A 22,717-nucleotide genomic window follows, 5' to 3' on the forward strand; every position below is an offset into this window, starting at 1 on the left:
TTCACAACAGGCCTATGAGATCTTGCCAAAGAAACCACAGCTCAGACAGCTGTGACCCCAGAATGCTTCTGGGGGCCAACAAATTCCTAGAAATCCATCAAACTAAACGTCACTCCCTTCAGGGCGCCTCCTTCCCTTTTCCTCCTCCGTCCCCCACTCACTTTCTCTTCAGTCACTTGGAAGCTTGGTCTGTTTGTTTTCTAATAGCTGCTCTTGGACCTGCGGTGACACACCAATTGGGTTTGCCAGCTCCTGCACAGAGCACTGGCTGGGTCTTTGTATGTGGCTGTGATACCTTGAACGTAGGCAAGTCCTCAGTTTTGCTCTGAAAATAGGGCAGGATGTAGGCAGATTCTGTAGCTAGAGTCTGATCCAGGCCTACACGTCTATTAAACTGCAATGAATTGGGTTTTCATCCTTTACCAAGTTTCAGATTTCATAGTTATTTTCTGCTTGATACTGTGGACCAAGGGTAGAGAAATGTCACCATTCTACAGAGAGTTCCAGCCACAAGAATGTTGTGCAACAGGAAAGGAAGTCATTTTTTATCATTGAACTCAAAAGCTTCCCTTCTTATATGAATCAAGGGTGTATCTTATCTGCCAGTGATTTCTTCTGAGTCCTTCAGCAGCCAGCCCTGCCACCCTCCCATAAGAGGAGACCAGACAAAGAGAAGCGGAATGCGATTTGGCGGCAAAGAACATTTTTCCCCAGGAGAAAACGGAGTGACTTTTAGCTTATCTGCTGTCACCTGGTTAATGTGATCATTGTTCTTCAAAATAAAATCTCTCCTTGTCCATGATGTCGTTAGTGTAAAAACAAAACAAAACAAACAAACAAACAAAACCCCCAACAACAACAAAAAAGCAGCAGCAGGAACAAGGAAATGCCAAGAAGAGATGGGCCGAGGGGAAAAAGAGAAGGCTCATCAAGTGAAGCTACAAATCAACTTCTTTTCAAGGAATAGCATTCAATACACAATTATCTTAATTCTCCCAGCCGGCCACTTTGCTGGCTTTCCAAGGTAGCTGTGGAAAGTACTAGAAACCCATGGCTCCCGTTATCACCTCTGGCTTTCAGAGCAGGAGCTATAGAGGCCTGCATTAGGTGGGATGAGTAATTTGTCATCCATTTAAGCCAAGGGCCCTGTGGCTACTGATGTGTGCCCCCTGCCTATTCTCAAGCACATTCTCATGCCTATTCTCTTTGCCTTATTTCAAAATTAATCATCCAGCTCTATCTTGCTGGTGAAGGTTTCCAGGGATAAAAACTTAGATGGAAGAGGGATCCTAGTTGTTAAAGGCCAAATGCCATCCATGGCAAGCATAACATAGAGACAAGGTGGTGAGAGAAGAGTGATTTACTCTGTCTTAAAGAATAAATCAAAACTTCCTCCTTGCTCGGTTGTAGAGTAGGGGCCAGAGGGAGAAAAGATAACATTCCTGGGAGGCCTCAGTTCTTCAAAGCTGAGGAAACATTTGCATCTTTTCCTTTATTGGTGTTTGACATTTGGCCTCTGGATGTTGAACAACTAGGTCTGCGTTTCAGATGAGAGCATATGACTGAGGTGAATTCCTTTCCACATTTCGTTTCTGCCATTTCAGGAGCCAGTGGGTGTCACCACACTCAAGGTCACTGAGTTAGAGCCACACGTAAGGCCAGCTACCCTCAGGAGAGTAGACTTTCTCAGTATCCCTCCTGACTGCAAATGTGGCACCCAGGAGGAAGAAAGCCATGCAACCCAACAGAGCGTTCAGAAGCACAGGTCAGCTTTGGAGAAGACTAGAAGGTTCTGCCTTGAACACAGACATGTAATGTCTACCTAAGTCTACATACAGAGAACTTGAGCAGGGTAGAGAGTGGACAGCAGGTTACACTGGCTTCTGTTTTCCGGCAGCCTTAACACTTCCTAACCTTCCCATCTCCTCTACCTCCATACCCTCACCTCCAACTCAGAGAATGCAAGAATCAACCCCAAGCAAATAGGCTTTCATTTTCTGCAAAATATTGCCTCTATAAAAGATGATAATACCTAGATACCTAAAGATGGCAAAACCTCTTGGTTTTACAGACTAGGTATTTCCTTCTTCATGTTGAAGATCAGAGTGAGCTCATTCTACCATGTTCTCAAAAACAGAACAAGACAAAACAGACAAGCAAGCAAGCAAGCAAACAAAAACCCCACAAATAAAAATCCACCCAAAACTTGATACACCTTAACCCATTTACCCGAACGTAGTAGGTTCAAAGGTCCCCTGCTCTGTCAGCCACACCCCACAAGGGAGAGCTGGTCCCTCCTTCCTGTGGATGGGCCCTGAGGTACTATGATCAGCTTTTCTGCTGCTCGTGGGTCAGTATCCTCCTGACTTGTAAGTCCTTGAGCGCAGAGCAGGGTCTTAGTCATGTCTGAGGCCCAGAGCCAAGCCTGGTGCCCAGCACAGAGATGCTGCTACATCAAGTTCAGCTCCACAGATGCTCAGCTCCTTCAAGGCCCTGGCCATGCCAAGCAGTCAAAGCCCTAGAGAAGAGAAGCAACCCAGTTGGGTAGCTGGGAAAGAAGCCAGGTCTGGGACAGAGCAGCTCCAATATTCTATTGAGGAACATTCCACAAGAGAGGCAGACTAAGGAATTTCAGAGGAATTTCTCAATGGTGCGCTTTTGGGTTATGCTGAGTTTTTTTCCTGGCTTGCCTCAGCAAGCTCAATCCAGTGTAACACTTGGCTGCATGCCCTTCCCTAGGCACACTGTTGGTATTTTCATGTCCCATCTGCTAGTGCCTCTGGAGGACGTTAGGATAAGTGGGTTGATCCAGAAAGGACACCCACTGTCCTGGCCCCCTGCCTAAGACATGCAAATGCAGAGTAGCTTCCCAGCCAAAGGCGTGTTAGTTTAAATATGTTTATTATCCACAACTACTACAGACTGAACAGTTCCTAGGTGAGTTATGCTAAGCCTTTTGCCTGCATTCACTCATTTCATCCTCATTTAAAGAATATACAAGGCAGATTTTACCATCTCTATTTTAGAAATAAGGAAGGTGCAATTCTGTAACTTGACCAAAGTCACACAACTGATACATGGCAGAGTGAGGATTTAAACCCAGATCTGGTAGATGCCAAAGCCTATTTTCCCCACACCATGCTGCCTCTCCAAAACCTAACTATTAAGAGGATGAAACCCATAACAATGAACCCAACTAGTAAAACCAGTGGAAATTACCAAAGCTGTCCTCTGAGGTAAATTTATAGCTGGCAATTCACATATTTATTTTGTAAATTAAGCATTCAATTTAAGGGTTAGAAAAAAAGTTTACAATCTGAAGTCAGCAACTATAAAATCAGATAAATGAATCAAAATGGAAAACACTAATAAAATGGACAAAACAGACTTTTCCATAAGATGGTGGCAGTCTACACAGCACTTCCTTTGAATGTGGAGTTCCCAGGAATGAACTAAGGGATCTGAGACGATATTTATACTAATGTGAAAGCTTTGTTTCTGGTAAATATGAATGCCCAGAGATTAGGGCATAAATAATGGCAGTAGCTGTTGGGCCCTGTGGCCCCAGACTATGGGATGGTATAGGGGTCTGGGCCCCAAGAGCCAGCCTGATTAGCTTAGGTGGTTCCCACATTTACCCAAGCCACTAGGACACCCTTATAGGCTAGATGCAGCAGGAGCCTTAAGCCTAAGTCCCGCTCTGCCCTCCTTCTGAAGACCATACTACTCCACTGAGGTCTACCCACATGCAGCTTAGCAGCTACAAGATCTAGCATGGTCAGCTGGTGGCTATGCCTGCCTCTAGTTTGCGGAGATTCGGCAGGGGCTGAGAAGGAAAGAATGCGGGGAGTTTGCTTTTTCCCTGAATTATTCCTATGCTTATAAGGCAATCGTATGAAACAATTGTTCCATGGCTTTAAATCTAGTAAGTAAAACTCCCTTTGAGACTCCGGTTTGAAAGATGGTGAAGATCAGAGTAACTACATTGTTTATGTAATAAACACACACCCAAAACTATAACATTTTTATAATGAAACCTGGTGTAATAAAATTTGTGTTGAAGCAAAAAGCAGTCATTTTCCCCTCTGCTTTTATTGTGCCATATGCAATCTCTGCCAAGTCCTACTTGGAGGCATCTTTGATTAAGGGCCTGGTCTTCCCCCACTGGTGAGCTGTCCAGAGTTGGCAGAGGTGCCATGACCTTGCTGAAACTAATGCCAGAAGATGGCTCCATTCACAAAGTGCCAGTGGCTCTGAGAAGGTGAGCCCTTCAACCTCCCCCCGCCCCCAGACCCCAGCCTGCCCCCAACACCTCAGCCTTGGATCTTCACGTCTCCAAGGTAAACTGGGTCAGGCTATCCTAAAGGTCTTCACCCCACCCCACCCCACCATCTTTCTCCTTGAACGCCTGGAAACTTCTGGCAGGCACCTGCAGGGGCCTTATTTTTTTGACACTCCTTCCCGTGACTTAGTCCTTCTGTCCTGATAAAACACTACCTGGCTGTTTATTCTCCCCTGAATCCACTGATCCTCATGAAACTGGGTGGATTTAGGTCCTGGATTGTCGTACTTGGTTCCCTGAGGGAAAGCAGGGGTTAGGGTGGGAGTGAAGTTCTGATTTCTTACCTAAGGCAGTGACTCTAAACCCTGGCTGCACGCAGAGATTCAGCTGGGGAGCTTTCTAAAGAAATGCTCTGATGCCTGGATCGATCTCCAGAGGGTCTGACTGAACTGGCCTATGGAGCGGCCTGCATGTCAAACAATGGTGATTCATTACAAATATATAAGCTATTTGAGATGTGGACTGAACAACCTCTCTGCTCCCAAGTTCAGAAACCATGATGCCCTGAAGAAACACACAGGTTCAGTGGTGCCCACCAGAAGCTGCCAGGCCCACAGGCCTGTTTCCTTCCCCTCTTAACAGATCTTAGGTAACTAAGTGACACAAACCAGTGTCTCCTCATCACCACACCTGAAGAAGCAACTCAGAGGGAGCGCTGTTAGATGGTGGAGCAGAATAGCATTGTCAATGAGTGAGGCTGCAGACGACCATATTGGTTAGGCCAACGCGTGGCCACAGCACACTGCCCCACTCTCCACAGACCCAGTGGAGGCAAATGCGCACCATGGTGGCTTAGCTAGGCCGAGAAGAGCGCCAGCTTCAGCCAGCACACCGCCCTGCTGCGTGCTCATGGTGACCAACACGGTGGTGGCATCTCTAGAAAAAAGGCCCCGTCCCCGCCATGCCGGAGCCCGAGTTAAGATGGAAGGACTAACCATGGTGCAGGACGGATACTGCAAAGAGTCTGACACTTTTCAAACAGGGTTCGCTGGTGTGGCCGAGCTGATGTGGCGAAGAACTAAAAGGAAGCAGGGGTTTGGACCAAATAAGTCAAGATGGCCCAGAGTGGGTTAAGGCCACTGCAGATGGAACAGAAATGACACTGGGGAACTTGGCTCTGGGAACTCCCAGATCAAGGCTGTTTGGGGGCCACCAGGAGAGACATAAACCTCTACTTGTGATCTCAGGATGAGGACAGGATACTGAAGAATTCCAACAAGACGGGGGGGGGGGGGGGGGGGGGGGGGGGGGCGGGGTGAGGTGCCGAAGGAGAAGCAATGGACTAGCAGGCCAGGCGCGGTGCTAGCCGGTGCAAGACGTGAGGCCAAGCCCACAGCGGCCTCCCCAGCCACCCAGACTGCAGCCTGACGATCCTGCCCTGACTCCTCCCCGTGGGCCACCCTCTGGGCCCTCTTGGAAGGCGGGCCAAGGGGCCAAGGTCGGCACAGAAGAGGAGGAGGGAGAAACCTTGTCCTCTCTGTCTTAAGTGGCCCAGCACCTCAGAAGGAACACAAAGTTGCCAAGTTGGCCAGCCCAGAAGAACCACCCCAACTCCCTGGAGCTCAGGAGCTGCCGAGCACAAAAGTGAGGGTCATCTCTGCAGGTCAGGCACGGCCTCCCCTTGCTCTTCCCTCACTCCCCCCAGAAGATGAATCATTGCTGGAACTGCGCTCCCTTGGGCCCAGCCTCCCCCGGTTCCCTCCCCCTTTGTCTTGCCAGGAAATGCTGCAAACCCCCAAGTACCTGCATTCTTGGGCATGCAGCAGGCGAGAGGCATGCTTGGATTCCCGCTCTGCTTCTTGAGGCCGGGCCTTTTCTTTCATCCAAAGCCCTCTGGAGTCCCGGGAGCTGAAAGCTGATCTGCTTAAGTCGGCAGGCAGAGCAGGGGGGGTGGGAGGGTGAAGGAGGGCAACCTTCAGTGAGGAGGGTGGCAGATTCTCACTCGACATCTGCGCTGCCTCCGGGACTCCCCCCTGGAGGGGGAGATGGTCTCACCCAAGCAAGCGCTGGGCCAGCTGCTAATCCCTCGGGGGTTCACTTGAATGGCAAATCAGGACTCCAGGGCAGCCTCCGCCACACCCTGTCTGCAGAGGAGGGGCTCAGCGGCACTCTCCTTCCTCGGCCCTGGAGGACGTCCGAAGGCCCGGTACTTTCTACAGCTGCACTGGCATCACCTGGGAGCTGGTTTGAAATGCAGACTCTCAGGAGAAGCTCTGCCAAGAGCCACGTGGCTATGGAAACCGTGAGCACGCCGCTGGACACAGGAAGCTGGCCCAAGGCTAACAGCCAGGGAGCCACAGCAGCCCAGCCCCGGGGCGACTGTCCAGTCATGATAAGGAACACACCCCATCTCATCACCCCAGCCGGCCCCTCTGCACCCCCATCCCCTCCCCCACCCTTCTTCTCACTAGGCTGGGGCAGGATCACTTGGCTGTGAAAAAACGTTAGGTGGGTGTGAGGCTGAGCCGCTCAACAGGTCTGCAAATATTTGCACACCCGCTGCAAGGATGAGGGGCAGCACACAAGTGGAGTTTGCTCTTTGCAGGTTGCAAATCAATTTCAGATCCCCTCCCACCGCCAAGGCACACACCACCTGTATCAACATGTTAGACTAGTGCGATGCCAATAACAACAGTAACAGCGCCCCGAGCCCTTTCACAAACATCCACCATCCCGGGGTCTGTTGAGAGCGTCTTCTTGGCACCAGAGGGAGAAGGCAGAGATTTCCACCGCTTTGCCCTCACAGCCTTTATGTTGTCACGGCACGCGCTTCACCTCCCAGCTGAGCCCAGCAACAGAATCGGTGTGCAAAATCTAGAGGGAGGAGGGAAAGAAAGGAGACAAATGGAGGGAAAGACTGAGAACAGCGCTGGTGCTGCAGTCCAGTGAGGTCACTAGAACTAACGGTGTCAGCTCCTCGCTTCTGCTCCACAGCCACATGGGGTGAGAGTCAGAGGGGGTGACTTCAACAGAAAGACTCCCCAGCCTTGCAAGCACCTGTCAGCGGCATCAGGGGCGGGCCTGGCCCTCACCTCCTTGAACCCTGCTGGAGGGAAGAAATCAAAGGGCTGGGGAGAAGAAGGAAGAGGAAAAGTCAGCCAGGGATGATGACGGACAAGCAAGAAGGCAAAGAGGGTGGGCCTGAGCTCTGCTGGAGTTCGAGAGGGCCCTTAAAAGCACTCCCGGTGGGCTTCTGGGTAGAGACCCAAGCTGAGACAGAATTGAAAAATCCGTGGATTCCCAGTCTTGCCTCCAACAACAATCACTCATAAAAAGACTCACGGATGGAAGGAAATGAGGCTGTTGTTTTATTTTCTATGGGAAGTCATAATAGTTTTTAAAAGGTTAATCTCCTTCTCAGCCCTGTTTTTTCCCTTCCAGTGACCCCAAGCTGAAAAGGAAAAATATTTGCACTTGGTGTTTAAAAACCACAGTGAATTAGCTTTTGTTGTTCATGGCAAAGCCACTATTTAGCTGCCCAGAATCAAACCAGATGTCAGGGAAGAAAGAAGGCCTGCATCCTGTGAACTTGCCTTTCACCTTTGCAGGGGGGCCAAGGGCCAGGCTGGACTGAGAAGACAAGATGGAGGGAGTGGGGCAGTCAGCAAACCCAGCGTGCGGTTCTGAAGGACTCGCTGGTTGGGTCTGTGTGGGGGGCTGCCAGCGGGACTGGAATACAACAGCTTTGCGACCCTGCATGTGCAGTGCCTCTGGACTTCCCGAACTTTCTGCTGTGGACAGTACACGAGGCACTATTCCCATAGGCAGCAGAGACCACGGTGAGTGACAGAAAAGCAGGGAAGACAGGATGAGGAGACAGAAGCAACACAAGAAGAGGTCAGCAGGGCTTGCTGGCACACTCAATCTATCAGAGAAGGTGAAAACAAATCCTGAAAGGAAAAAAACTACATGTTCTTTCTGGGGCCTTCCAGGAGAGTATGAGGAGGAGATTAGTATTCCATTTTGTCAGGCTTGTTTTTCTTTAGCACACCACCCACCACAACTCACTGCTTAAATTGGGAAAAATAAAAGTTCCTCTGGGGCTCACTCTGTTTCTCAGTTTCCTAACTCAGCAGCTTAAGGAAAGACGAAGTTCTCTCTACTCCAGGACCCTCTGTATCCACTCAGCGAACATTTACTAAGCATCCCTGGCACACAAACACACACACTTTGGTAAGCAAGTTATTTGGGTGATAACAGAGGCCTTGGCTACTATTCCTGTCCATTATAGCCTGCTGGGCAGGACAGTCATGTTCGGAACAACACCAATCCTAATAATAGCTATGGGTCCCACTTTTCAAAATGTAATGATGCACTAAGGACTGTGTTTTCCATACAGTGTCTTATTTAACCCTTACAATAACCCTATGCAGTGAGTTTTATTTTTCCCATTTTATAGATGAGGAAACCAAGGCTCAGAAAGCTTAAAAAACTTGATCAAGATCGCACACCTGTTAAGCTAACAGGGGTCTTTGTTTTTGCACTGATGGAGCCCAAGTGCCTAGAACAAAGCCTCGTGCATAGTAGGTGTGAAATAAATCTTTACTGAATGAAAAAAGCCACTTGGGGTGCAAGGAAGGGCTTTCAGGGGGCCTTGGAGATGAACTATGAAGCATGGCTGGGATTTACACAAAGAGGGTAAAAGGCACACTGGGAAGAAAACCGGAAATGAATAAATGCACCCCTAAGGAAACACAACTGTTTTATAAAATAGCAGAAGGAGGAGGAGGAAGTAGTAGTTAAAAGAGGGAGCCTTGAGTCAGAGAGACTGCAGTCCTACTGTGACCCTGCTGCCTATGAACACAACTAAGTCAGTCAGTCTCCAGTACCTCATATTCCTCATCTGTAAAATGGTGAGAAAAGCATTACCTACTATGGCAGAAACTGTTCACTTCCTACCAGATCTTCCATATGTACCCTCTGTTTCGAATTCATAAAACCTCAATTTTTTAAACTGGGTCCATTGCCAGACAACCAAATGGCTCTATCTCCAGGCCTCTCTTGTAACTAGGGGCTGCTATGTGGCCAATGAGATCAAAGCAACTGTGGTGTGGCATTTCTGAAAAGTCTCCTTAGAACACAAGAGACATGCCCCTTCTTTCATGCCCCTTCTCCTGTTTGGGCCAATGATGTGGTGGCTGGAGCTCCAGTGGCCATCTTGGACTGAGAAGATGAGGGCCACAAGGATGGCAGAACCAAGAGCTGGGAGAAGTCTTGGTCTCTGGACTAGCCCTGGACTTCTTATACATAAGAGAAAAATAAAGTTCCATCTTTTTGAAGCCTTTGTTAATCTCCAATGGATATATTTACCTCAAAGAGTTGCTGGGAGGATTATAAAGATAATGCAGACCAAGTAATTAGTGCTGGGCCTTACACATAGTGAATACTCCAACAAATCTTAGCAATCATGTTTTGCTGCTATTCTTATGACTACTGTCATCATTACCATTACTAAAACCCAAAATGTTCCCTGTCAGGCCTGAACTGTCTTCATTCAGTTATTTAATCAATTTGCTTAAAATTCCTTAGGATTATGTCTTTCATGAGAACCTGATCAAGAGTCTTCCTATCACAGGGTCCTCTTTGAATTTCATCACCAAATCATCCACATAAACAATAACATTGAAAATCTAGGCCTGTTGGTGACACAGGGGGTGGGGGTTAGGAGGTTAACACGTCTGAGCACGGTGACTGGGAAGCGTTAATTAAATTCCAAGTTGGGTCAAATGTCCCTTTTTGCAAAGCTCCATGGCAACTCAGTGCCACAAGAGACTCCCTTTTCCCAACCAGACAGACCTTTACACTGCAGGACGAGGAAAAAAAAATGTAAAGATACAACAATTTGCTTAAAAAGTTCTGAGAGTCAGCATAGTATGCTGGACTTCAAGAGACTTGCCAAGAACTGTGGATCTTTTTACTTAAATCTCTGCTTCTTAGTGTCTCTGACAGATTGTGTGGTTTGTTCCTGAACTTGATCAATAAATGTTTGCTAAAAGATCTAAGGAAGGAAATAAATGCCATGAGTTAGCAGGCGTGGTTCTCATAGGTCAAAGGATTGGCTGCATTCAGATGATGAAGGACGCACTCGGGAAAACTACAGTATCTCAGGCCCCACCCTAGACCCACTGAATCAGAATCTCTGGGTGTAGGGCCTAGGAATCTGTATTTTTAAGCTTCCCTGGTGATCTGATGTGTATTCAAGTTTGAGACTGTTCTGAAATGCCCCCGTTTCCCCAACTCTCTCTTAGGTTGGGTTGCTATGTGCTCAATCGCTCAGTCATGTCCAACTCTATTTGACCCTATGCACTGCAGCCCTCCAGGCTCTTCTGTCCAGGAGATTCTCCAGGCAATAATACTGTAGTGGGTTGCCATGCCCTCCTCCAGGAGATCTTCCTGACCCAGGGATTAAACCCACATCTCCTGCATTGGCAGGTGGATTCTTTACCACTGAGTCACCTGGGAAGCCCCCGATGGTCTGGGTTACTTAGCAAAGTCTGTGATGGGGATTCTTGTTGAAATGCTGTATGGAGGGGATACTCTCAGTGGAGGAGGAGCACGCCAGCTGATGGAGAAGACAGAGGCAGGGCACCAACAGCACCCAGTCCCAACTCCACCATTCTAGGCTGGAGTGGAGTCGGCCTTAGTACTTGTGTGGCTTTGTTCTCCACGGAAGCCCTCATGTCTCCACTCCCTTTGCTGACTCGGTCCGAGTTTACCATTTACACAAGTTTACCATTTACACTCTTGAAGAAGAGTTTAACCTGGAGGGAGGTTTTCAGAACCTGATATGGTCCTTTCAAGGACCAGGACCCCCAAATAGGTATACCGATTACCAACGAAACTGCCAGGGTTATCATTTGCTTGGTAAGTTCTGCCAGGAGTTGGCCCAAAGTCAGTGTCCCAGAATCCTTCTCAGGCGTTCCAGCCATATTCACTCAGACTCCAGAACAAGCGACTTAGAGGACTACAGCCACCTGGTGGTCCGTCCCCTCTTCCTTCTCAACCCTGACAAATCCAGATGCAGGCTACAGAGCTCCCTTTGGCTTATTCTCAATGACTCCTAAATGGGTCAAATCACCTTGGAGACTGGCCAAAAGCTAATTTTGTATTCACCGCTGACCTGTTTGTTCTCCCCCTGGTACTTCAGGAAAAAGCTAGGTGAATGCCTTTTCTCCTGGTTTAAGTCTCTCCCCCTGGAGCAAAACTTGCTGCCCAGGCCACCGTCATTTATTCAGAGTTCCTGCTACTGTGTCCTGAAATCAGTACCAAGCTTGCTCACTGCCCATCTGCTGCATCCCTGTACCTGAGTGCACGTGTGGGGAAAATTAAAGGCCCAGTAGGTCCCCAGTTGGAGCTGCCTGGCCCCACAGCTGTTCCTGCCCCCACCAGGCTTAATGCCAAGGTTTGTGGAAGGTACCTTGGAAATGGGGAGCATCAATGATAAAGCACAACTCAGTTCCCCATCTGTCACCTGCTTTCCATCCAGAGATCAGCCAAGAACCATGTCTGGAGCACTCCAACCCCCTAAGGAGCTCCACAGAGACTCAGTCTCTGCTCTCATCAAGGAAATGCCACCATTCTGGTTTCTTGTATTGGAGCAGAGTTCCAGGAAAAGAAGCCGAGAAGGGAGGAAAGAGTGAGGAGTGCTGAAAAAAAAGGGGGGGAATGAGATGTTTTCCTTTTGTGGTTCATTCAAATCCAAGTGGAAACTCAACACTTTCAACCAGTCAGAGTCTGGAGCTAGAAAAATAAAAAACCCAGGCCTGGCTCAACTCTCTCTCCAGAAACTGCTGTGTGGCAATGCCTTAATTTAATTGTAAGATGTCAATCCCCATCTCCGTCTCATCCCAGATTTCATCATTTGTTTTGTTTTGAGACACTGAGTTGTTTTTCCTTTCCTTTATAAACCGAGAACTCTCTGCAGATGAGTCTGTGTGGCAATCTGGCCCAGCCATGAGAACAAAAACAGTGATTCTTAATAGGGCTCTCAGATTGCCCACTAAAGCTGAAGCCACCACATCGAGTTTTCTCCTGGGAATTACATAATCATGATAAAACAAAGAGTCTATTCATTCAGCAGATATTCATTGAGCACCTAGTAGGTGTGTTTCCCTCTTGGAAACTCATCTTAGGGGCCTCTCTGGTGGCTCAGATGGTAAAGAATCTGCCTGTAATGCAGGAGACCAGGGTTCAATCCCTGGGTTGGGAAGATCCCCTGGAGGAGGAAATGACAACCCACTCCAGTACCCTTGCCTGGAGAATTCCATGGACAGAGGAGCCTGGTGGGCTACAGTCCATGGGTCACAAAGAGTCGGACACCACTGAGTGACTAATACACACAGCAGGTGTCAAGCATTATTTTATTTTATTTTAATTTTTTTTTCAAGCATTATTTTAAATGCTCTGTAATTTTCACAATTCTATGAGGTACATACTGGTATTACCTCCACTTTACAGGTCTGGAAATTGAGGTGCAGAGAGGTTAAATAACTTGTTCAAGGCCCTGGAGGTGGTAAATGGTACAGCCTGGCCTTCTAACCACTATGCTGGGTTACCCCAATGACAGACGTTAGGGAACTCATTATCCTACCTTGGAAAGTGCAGACTCACCATCTCTCATCATTCACGTCCAAACCCAAGTTAATCATGAGGCAAGACAGGACAGAAATCCCAGTTACCCACAGGAAATACCTGGTGCTTGCTTTGCTGAGTGTTTCAGGAGGAACTTTGTGTAGAGATGGAGTCTAATGCTGAAAGGATAAACCTCAAAGTCAGCAGGTGGAAGAGAATTTGAGCAGGAAAGGGGAGGAAGAACCATTGGGGCTTTCTGTAGCTTTAGAATTAGCTAATGCTTCACTTAAGATTTCTTGAGGATCCTTAGTAAAAGAAAACTACGTTTTACCCAGAAGAGGAAAGAATATTAAAATGACCTTAAGAGCAAGATCATTCAGGACAGAGAAACAGCAATGGATAATCTCCAAGGTTCCTAATAGTTCTATCATTATGATTTAACTTCTTTTTTTCCCCATCTTTTAATGACTCTAGCTCCTTTAGTGCAAATGCTGAAGAAAAGACTTGGCTTCCCCAAATCCGAATGCATTCAAGATGGTGGCACAACTGCTGTCTTAGGCAATTCTTGACCCTAACAGTTGAGTGTATTAATTGAAAGGCAATTTGTGTCCAGCCAGCACTGTGTACTCCTGGCTCCTCTGACACTCTGCAGTGTGGACCTGCGGGCAGAAAAGTAGGGTATCCAGTTCAATAAGGAGTCCAGGAAAACAGTCTTCTCATGTCATTCTCATGTCATTTAGCATGAAATCACTTCAACCAGAATGGTGCTAGCCTTCACTGAGATCCTGATGGATGTGAATTAGGTTTATTTAGTTTGGCTACCTCAGATAAGGAAATTCCAGAAGCTTTCCAATTGCTGTTAGATTTATTAGAAATGACATCATGCACTCAGATGCAGGATTCTTGAGTGAGAAAACTGGCAAAAAGGTTAAGTAGTCAACTTGGAAAAGGGAGAACATTTGAAAGGGATAAAAGTCATTTCTCTCATGTGTCCACTCAATGAGAAGACTCAAACAAACCTTACCAGCCACAAAACTTGCAGTAATGGGACCCAATGGTCAGACTTGGAATTCTAATCTTTTTCATTTGGGAAGTATAAGTAAGAGATCCATCAATGTATAAAATGGGATAGCTTTTCATTCTCCTGAATTTGAAATGGTTGGGAGATGATGTCATTTCAAAACAGAACAAAGTCTTTATGCTGTACCGACTTTCTCTGGCACTGTCCTTTGAGCCTTGTTAAAGTACTTTTGCTGCCTTTGAGTTACAAGATGCTAACCTCACTGCTGCATCTTTACCCTGAGTCTGTCTGACCTGGAATTTCACTCCATCTCTTGTCCAAAAGGTAAAGGGAAGCAATGGAATGAAATGTGGAGACAGGAAGACAAAGGGCAAGCTGACACTGATGTGGAGTTTGTCACTAAGAACTTAGCAAACTTCCTAGGGCTTGATTCCAACAAACACAGCAGCCCAAGTCCATGGTGGCATCCCATTTAAGCTCCCACCATGTCAACCAGAGAGAGGTCCATTCCAGGGCTGGCTGTGACCAGCAGTATACATCACAGCTGCATCGGTAACCATGTGGGATTACTCTACATACATGAAAACATCAAATGAGAAGGTCCTAGAAGCCAAGTCAAAAGGGGAGCTGCCATTGCTAGGTATGGCTGCTGAATGCTTCTTTCAGTCTGAGAGGTCTAACACCCCAACCAGCCTATGAAGAAACCCACTGTGGCACCAGCTTGAAACACAGTAAAAATGATTAACCTTTCGTAGTCAGGCTTTTAAGCACTAAAGAACCACAGGATGGGATGGATAAGAAAAGCACAGGATAAGGTTGAGATCTTCTCTGCCCAGTAATGACCACCACTAGCTGTATCTGGCTACTGAGCACTTGAAATGTGGTTGGTATGAGCGAGGAACTGAATTTTTTATTTCTTTTAATTTGAATACTCCATTCAATTATTAGAAGAACTTAAATAAGAACCATTTTTTTCTAATTTTGTGGAACTTTATGAGATATAAGTACAGATGAAGTATTTTGGATGGATATTTAGCATCAAAGTTAAAATGTGTTATACATGAAAATACACACTGGATTTTGAAGACTTGATATGAGAAAAAGAGTGTAAAAACTTGTCACTAATGTTTCATATAGATTTTATATGATTTGATTTCCATATGGAATTTCATTGATTTTATATGCCAAAATGATACTCTTTTATAAATATTGAGTTAAATAAGATATATAATTAAAATTAGTTTCTGTCATTTCTTTTTCACATTTTGAAGTGGCTACTAACATTTTTAAATTATATAAATGACTTCCACTGTATTTCTAATGGACATTACTGGCTTTGAATGAACAAGATTCAAAACATTTCAAATCATTGTTTTTAAATGTATTAATTATAAGCTGAGAAGAAAATATGAGTTTTTAATCAGCTAGGAAGAGAATTAACTCATGGTGGTTTGCATTAAGTTACCAAAACCCCTCAGTGAGTGGGCTAACTTGGAGGCCCCTGTTCACTGGAACTTTGCTCCAAATTTGTTCACAGCCAAAGTTGGGCTGACTGGGGCATTCTAGAGAAGCAGTTCTCCAGTTTTGGTCAGGGGATCCCCTGGGGTCCCTGAAGCCCTTTCAGAGAACCTGTGAAGTCAAACTATCATCATCATGATTTGAAGACATTCCTGGTCGTTTCACTCTCATTCTCTCCTGGATGCCACGTGACACCATGCCAGCTGGAACAAAGAAGCAGATACGAGAATCCAGTGATCTTCTACTAAGCCAACTACTATGCAAGATACTCACACACAAAAAAGTAAAAGAATGCCATTCTTCCCATTAACATTTGTCTTGGAAAACATGATTATTTTTTCCTCAAAATATGTAGAATATGTACTTATTATTGTTAATTTTGAAATAAACTATCAAGTAAATTATTTTTACTTCTCAGTTTTAATTTCTAATGTGATAATATTGATATTGACTCATATGAGCTACAGCTCTTTGGGGTCCTCAATAATTTTTAAGAGTGAAGAGGTATCTTGAGATCTAAAACTTTGAGAACTGTTATCCTAGAAAGACTTGGTAGCAGATGCTGCTGATGGTTCATCCCCTAGCTCTTAGGTGCACGTCTGAGTCCTCCTACAGCTGCTGTGAACACTTTCCCACCTCAAACACCCAGGCATCTCTCTTGCTCTGCCTGAGGGCTTTCTCTCATGCTGTAGGACTATTAGTGAGAGTCCAAAATTAGAAACAACCAAACACCAATCAACAATAGGCTGAACGGTAAGTTCCAGTGCTTTCGCACCATGGAATACTATACTATATAATACGTGGAATATAATATTATATTATATAATACATGAAATATAATACTATATTATATAATACATGAATATAATACTATATAGCAACAAGGGTGAACAAGGCACTGCTACATACAACAACATGGGATCCTCTCACACTGTTGGTGGGAATGGAAACTGGTGCAACCACTGTAAAAAACAGTATGGAGATTTCTCTAAAACCTAAAAACAGAACTACTATATGACCCAGCAATCCCACTCCTGGGCATATATCCAGAGAAAACTCTAAATCAAAAATATACATGCACCCCAGTATTCACAGTAGCACTAGTTTCAACAGCCAAGACATGGAAGGAACCTAAATGTCCATTAATAGATGAATAAACAAAGAAGATGTGGTACATATATACAATGGAATATTACTTGGCCATAAAAAAGAATGAAATAATGCTCTTTGCAGCAACATGGATGAACCTAGAGATGATGATACTAAAGCCAAGTCAGAGAAAGACAGATGTCATATGATATCATTTATAAGTGGAATCTAAAGAAATGATACAAATGAGCTTATTCGCAGGTCAGAAATAGACTCACAGACATAGAAAACAGAACTTATGGTTACAAAAGGGGAAGGGTGGGGTAGAGACAGGTTGGGAATTTGAGATTAGCATACGTGCACTGCTACATTGTACACAGAATAGATGAACAACAGGAACCTACTGTATAGCACAGGGAACTATACTCAGTGTCTTATGGTAACCTATGGTGGAACAGTCTGAAGGAGAATATATAGAGATATATGTATATGTATAACTAAGTCACTCTGCCATGCCCCTGAAACTAACACAACACTGTAGATCGACTATACTTCAATTTTAAAAATGGTAAACTAGACAAATACATATTAAAAAATCAGGCACATCTAACTGATGTTATTAGAAATCAATATAGTAATTGCCTTTGGGCAGGAAGAAGAGCCTGTGGCGGGTGCTGGGGTCTGATAATATTCTAGGTCTTGACCTGTCTAGGGGGTACAGGGGTGTGTTCAATTTTTAATAATTCATTGATCTGTATGATTTGAGTACTTTTCTGTATAAATGCTAGACATCATTAAAAAGGTTAAAAAAATCAACTATTTTATTATTGTTTTTACACTGTGCTCTGCTAGGCACAGGAGGGGATAAAATAAAATTTTCAGACATGGTTCCTGGTTTCTGCCTTTACATCAGTCTCTCTGAGAGAGAAAAGTAGAAGATTTAATTTGGAGGTGGGCAATTTGGGGCGGCTTGTTTTGCCTGGACAACACGATGGCTTACTTTGAATTTACTTGCAATGCTTTTATTTCCTTAGAACGCACACAGCATCTTGGGCCCTGCCGCTCCTTGTTATTATGCCTGTGGCCCTGTCCCACACTTGAGGTACCTGCCTGACCCTGAAGGCACCTGAGTTTGAGGCCTACAATGTCAATGATTCCAGTAGAGACTCAGGCCATTGGGCGATGAAGACTCAGCTCACTGCGCCGACACTGATGGCCAAGGGTGGCTATGTGGCTATGGGGGCAGGGAGGGGGTGCTAGTGTGAGGGGGAGCAGCATGGGGGGTGCTGTGTTCTAGAGGGGCCCTCTGGGGAAGATGGACTGACAGACCAGGGTTTGCTGTCAAGGGGATGTGGACATGCTCTGACCACTGGTCTCCCAGGACAGCCCTCCACCAAGAGGCTACTTCTGCCATTGCAACCATTTCTAATATAGGGTTTCCTGTCAGTCAGGACCTGTGCTTGTATCCAGCTGTTCATGGGTGCCTCTAGGGAAGATCACCTTTTAGGACATTTCAGTAGTCCCAGCGCCCTAACCCTTACCTTAAATGGACATAAGTTACCCGCCCCCCCCAACCTCATCTCAGTCCCCTCTACACCCACAGAGGCCAGGGTGCAGGTAGGCCAGGGAGAAGCCTGGCTCCACATGCCGCAAGGAAAGGGGAACAGTGGAGCTGGTCTTTGTGTGCCCAGAGGAGGAGAGTGTGAACACTGCTGAGAGGGCTGCCTCTGCCTCCTGGGGACCCCCTCCTTCCTTCCTGGAGAGCCAACACTTGGTAGAAGCCATAAAAGAGAGCCCTCCCACCCTAGTTGGGGCACTGGGATCCAGTCAGAGTGTTCCCAGTCACCTGGCCTCTGGCCCCAAGGCTGCAGCCCCCCACCCCTACCCCCGCACCTCACCTCTCAGACCTTCACTGAATCTGGAGCCAGCGGGACCACAAGACTCTTCCCATCCTATGTTGGCCCAGATCCTCATGGCTCCACGGCTGCTAAGCAGCCTCCTAGACCACCTCTGCCTCCTCCTGGCTCACCCCATGTGCTCCCCAAGCCTGGAGATGACCCCCGGGTGGGGACAGATACCACCTCAGGCCTGTGCGCAGGCCCACCCTGAGGTTGGCAGACAGCAGCCCGACATTCCCGAACAAGACCCCGTTTGGAAAGCTTGACCCTGGTCTTAGCTGGAGGAGGGAAGATTGCTTCAGGATGACGGCAGAGAGTTGGGAGACTGTCTTCATCACAGACAGACCCACTTTCTCACTCCAGCTCCTAAGAAATGATACCAGGGCTGAAAATTTGCCCAGATGCCAGGGCTCATAAGCATCTGGGGGCCTTTCAGGAGCCCTCGATGGGAAATAGATCACGTGCACTGGAATCTGTTGCCCACGGCTTCAAAGCCGATGTAGGGTCTCCCCTCATTTTCCCAAGACTGAAATCTCTCCTGCCCTCAATAAATGAAATTTGGGAAGTGGAAGAAGGGGTAGACTGGGGCCTGTGGACTGGCACCTCCTCACACCTTCACTGGAGCCTAAGGAATTCAGATGTGTTCAGTCAGACAGTCAAGGTTTGAAGCCGAAACAAAGTGGGAGGCTTCTGTGTGTTTTTAATTGAAGCTGAACAGCTGCAGCCCACCCAGCCTCCACAGGGCCTTGCACAAAAGAACAAAAAGCTATTCTCTCCCAGGTATTGATGGCTATTGTACCAGCTCTGACTGCCAGTTCTGTAAGAGGCCACTCACTTCACCCTGTGGGCCGAGACAACTTAGAATCAGAAAACGTTTGAGCTCAAAGTACTCTTCAAGCCAATCCCCTCATTTTACCGATGAGGGAAAGGAGCCTGGATCACATGGCAAGGGGCCTCGGGGCTCAGACCTAAAACTAGACTGCAGCCAGATCCCAGTGACGCCTGACTTATCAGTGGTGTTCAGAGCCATCACTGGGGGGTTCGTTCCTCAGAGCTGCTGAGGAGGAGGAACAAGCAGCAAGACCACGTGACGGCCCCTGAGAAGACAAGTCACTGGCTACAAGCATCATGGAGACCAGGAGAAGTCAAGATGGAGACAGACCAGATAATCACGCTATGTGACGTTGGTTAGACAGAGAAAGACAAATAGTGTATGATATCACTTAGATGTGGAATCTAAAAACAGATACAAATGAACTTATGTACAAAACAGAAACAGACTCAAAGACATAGAAAACAAACTTACTAGTATCAAAGGGGATAGTAGGGTGAGGGATAAATTAGGAGTTTGGGGCTAACAGATACACACCACTATATATAAAATAAACAACAAGGTCCTACTGTATAGCACAGGGAACTATAGTCAATATCTTGTAACAACTTATAATGGAAAAGAATATGAAAAAGAATATATATATTGAATATATATATATGTACACACACACACTGAATCACTTTGCTATACACTATAAATCAACTCTGCTTCAATTTTAAAAAAGGGTGGGGGCAGACTAGCTTGGAGAGGCAGAAATGACTCTACAGCATCTTGAAAAGGAGATGGGCAAGGAAGCAAAAAAAAATGATGTCACCTAAAATCAAATGGCTAAGGTTCAGAATCTGACCTCGACCTTTCTTTCCTGGTATTCCTCCTCTTTGTTAACATCTGGCTGCTTCCTCAGAACGTGTTCCTCTTCTCTTGGCTTGGCCACACGTTCAGTTGTTTTTTGCATATTCCCTGCTGGCAAGGCTATGGGTATGTCGGCTTCACTGTGTCCAGAACCCCTCGGCGGCCCATGCACACCTGCTCCTCACCAGGGTTTCCTGTCTCAGAGGAGAGCACCCCCACCTCTGCATCCACAGCCCAAGCCAGACACCTGAGAGCCCTTCAGTCCCCATATCTAGGGAGTTCTGAAACTGCCTTCTTCCTTCTACATCCCCCTGACCCTTGCTCTAATCAGGCCTCCAATGGAGGCTTGGGGTGGGGCAGTTTCACCACAGAATAGCCGGTGTGATGTTCTTCCTCAAATACAAATCAGCTCACTTCTCTCTTCCGCTTCAGTCTTTCTCTTGGTTCCCGCTGCTCTCAAGCTAAACTCCAGACTGTGGAACCGGAGCAAACAAGGCTCTTCAGAAATGACCCTCTGCCTCTTTCTCTTGCCATCATTCCCTTTCCATTCCCACCCCGCTCCTTCCACACCCAACACACCCTCCGCTACCACTCAAGCCATGTTCTAATCCTTAACAAGATACTCTCTCACCTCATGGCCAGAGAAAACCTGAGTGTGTCCCTCTGCCTGGAACGTTCTCTCCCCTATGTGGCTGGCCCCTTCTTGTCATTCCGTCTTCAGCTTGCATGTCACGGGAATACTTATTTCTCAGAGGCCTTTCTGACCACTGATGGAATCTTCCTAACCTGGGCATTTTCCATCATGTTGACCCCTTTGGATTTTTTTTTTCACAGAACATTATCTCCATTTGACATTTTCTTGTGTGTTTATTGTTGGTCTGTCCCCACTTGACTGAAACCTCCTGGACGGCTGGGCCACTGTGTCCCAGCACCTAGAAACAGTCTCTGCCCTGAGAGAAGTTCAAGAAATACCGGCCTAGTGAATGCATGGATGCATAAAACAAGATCGGTCCTAGGCCTTAAATAAGGTGATTTGGCTTTAACTGCTACTTGCATGTTTGTTCTCAAATGTTTTCACTAAGGGATTTGAGCCATCAACTGACTGAGCTCCAGCTCTCAAAGCCTCATGGCGGTTGGGAAAAATAAAATCTGAAAATGGATCCTGTTCTTGTTTCTAATACAGATTTCTGTTTAAGCTGAAGTCAGTTTATCTTCTTAAGTTTCCTGCTTTTAAAAAGAGAAAACTCTATCCCGCCTGTCTAACTTAAGTGGTCTGAGGACCAGCTCATGACGACCCTAAGGCTATTGCTCATCCCTGATCACCAGAATCTCACTGTAATTCACTGCCTTCATCACAAACAACACGTATGGGCCAGGCATTGGGCAGAATGGAGGGCATACATCAGCAAGGCAGTTGAAATGGCCTCTGCCATCTTGCACGGTCTACTGGGGGAAGAAAGGCAAGCTCATGAGCAAGACATGACCAGCCAGTAAGATAAGAGTCTGATGGAGGCACATGGGTAGTGATAAGACTGCAGAGTGGGAAGAAAGCAACCCAGACCTGGATGGGAATTAGGAAAGTCTCTTCAGAGGAAAAAAAAATGAAGCTAAAACCTGGAGTCCTTTGTAATTCATACGGATTTCTGCACCCTCCTCTGGGGAAGCGGCTTACTGAGATGATCAGTTTCCACTACGTCAAACTGTCCACAGTTACATCTGCCCCAGATAAAAGGCTGACTCTAACCAGGAAAATCACAGTAACTGTGTGGCTTAATTGGGCATGGTGATCAAAGAGCCCCATGGCTCATTGGTTACACATTTTCACAACCTACTGTTCAACACCAGTAATGTGCTCTGCCTGTTCCATGCCCCCTTGGAAGTTAGGGAACATGTATAAGGAGAGTATTGATTCTCCACTACAACTATAAGAATATTAGTTAGGGTAGGCTAACTTGTATAGCAAACAACCTGCCGATGTCACTGGTTTTAGACAACAACGTTTGATTTCTTGCTTATGTCATACTTGAGACAGTTCAGCTGAGATGCTCTGCTCCATGCAGTCATTCAGGAGCCCAGATTTCTATCCTGTGACCCCATCATCCCTCAGGGGCCTGGGGCCCTCCACCAGACTCTGCACCTAGGTAATAGGCAAAGGAAGAGAGTGTGTGGAGGATGAGAAGGAAAGACTTAAGGCCAGGGCTCAAAGAGGATTCTATTACTTCTGCTCACATCCCATTGGTCATAACTCAGTCATAGGGCTTCCCAGGTGGCAGTGCCTGCCAATGCACATAGATATAAGAGACATAGGTTCGACCCCTGGGTGGGGAAGATCCCCTGGAGGAGGAAATGGCAACCCACTCCAGTATTCTTGTCTGGAGAATCCCATGGACAGAGGAGCCTGGCAGGCTGCAGTCCATAGTGTCTCACAGAGTCAGACACTACTGAAGCGACTAAGCATGCACACGGTCACAGGGGTCCTTCTAACTATAAGGAATGCTGGGAAATGTAGTCTATCTGTGTGTCTGGGAAGAAAGGAAAATGGGGTTGGGTGAACATCTAGCATTGTCTCTGCCATCAGACATTTAATAGTG

General features: G+C 46.5%; 1 protein-coding gene across 2 annotated transcripts in view; it reads right to left on the reverse strand.

Annotated features, from left to right (window-relative positions):
* The window catches only part of NHS (NHS actin remodeling regulator), a 338,447-nt gene that overhangs the window by 98,221 nt on the left and 217,509 nt on the right, over nucleotides 1–22,717 (reverse strand). The window contains exon 1 of one of the 2 annotated variants that reach the window (XM_043897612.1): nucleotides 6,086–6,702. The exons of the other annotated variant lie outside the window; for it this stretch is intronic. Within the exon in view, the coding sequence (XP_043753547.1) occupies nucleotides 6,086–6,119 (34 nt within the window). The 5' untranslated portion in view covers nucleotides 6,120–6,702. Of the gene's footprint in view, nucleotides 1–6,085; nucleotides 6,703–22,717 lie in introns of those variants that run through there. 2 annotated transcript variants of the gene reach the window in all.

The sequence above is a fragment of the Cervus elaphus genome, chromosome X (assembly GCF_910594005.1).
Source record: "Cervus elaphus chromosome X, mCerEla1.1, whole genome shotgun sequence".
NCBI classification, from domain to species: Eukaryota; Metazoa; Chordata; class Mammalia; order Artiodactyla; family Cervidae; genus Cervus; species Cervus elaphus.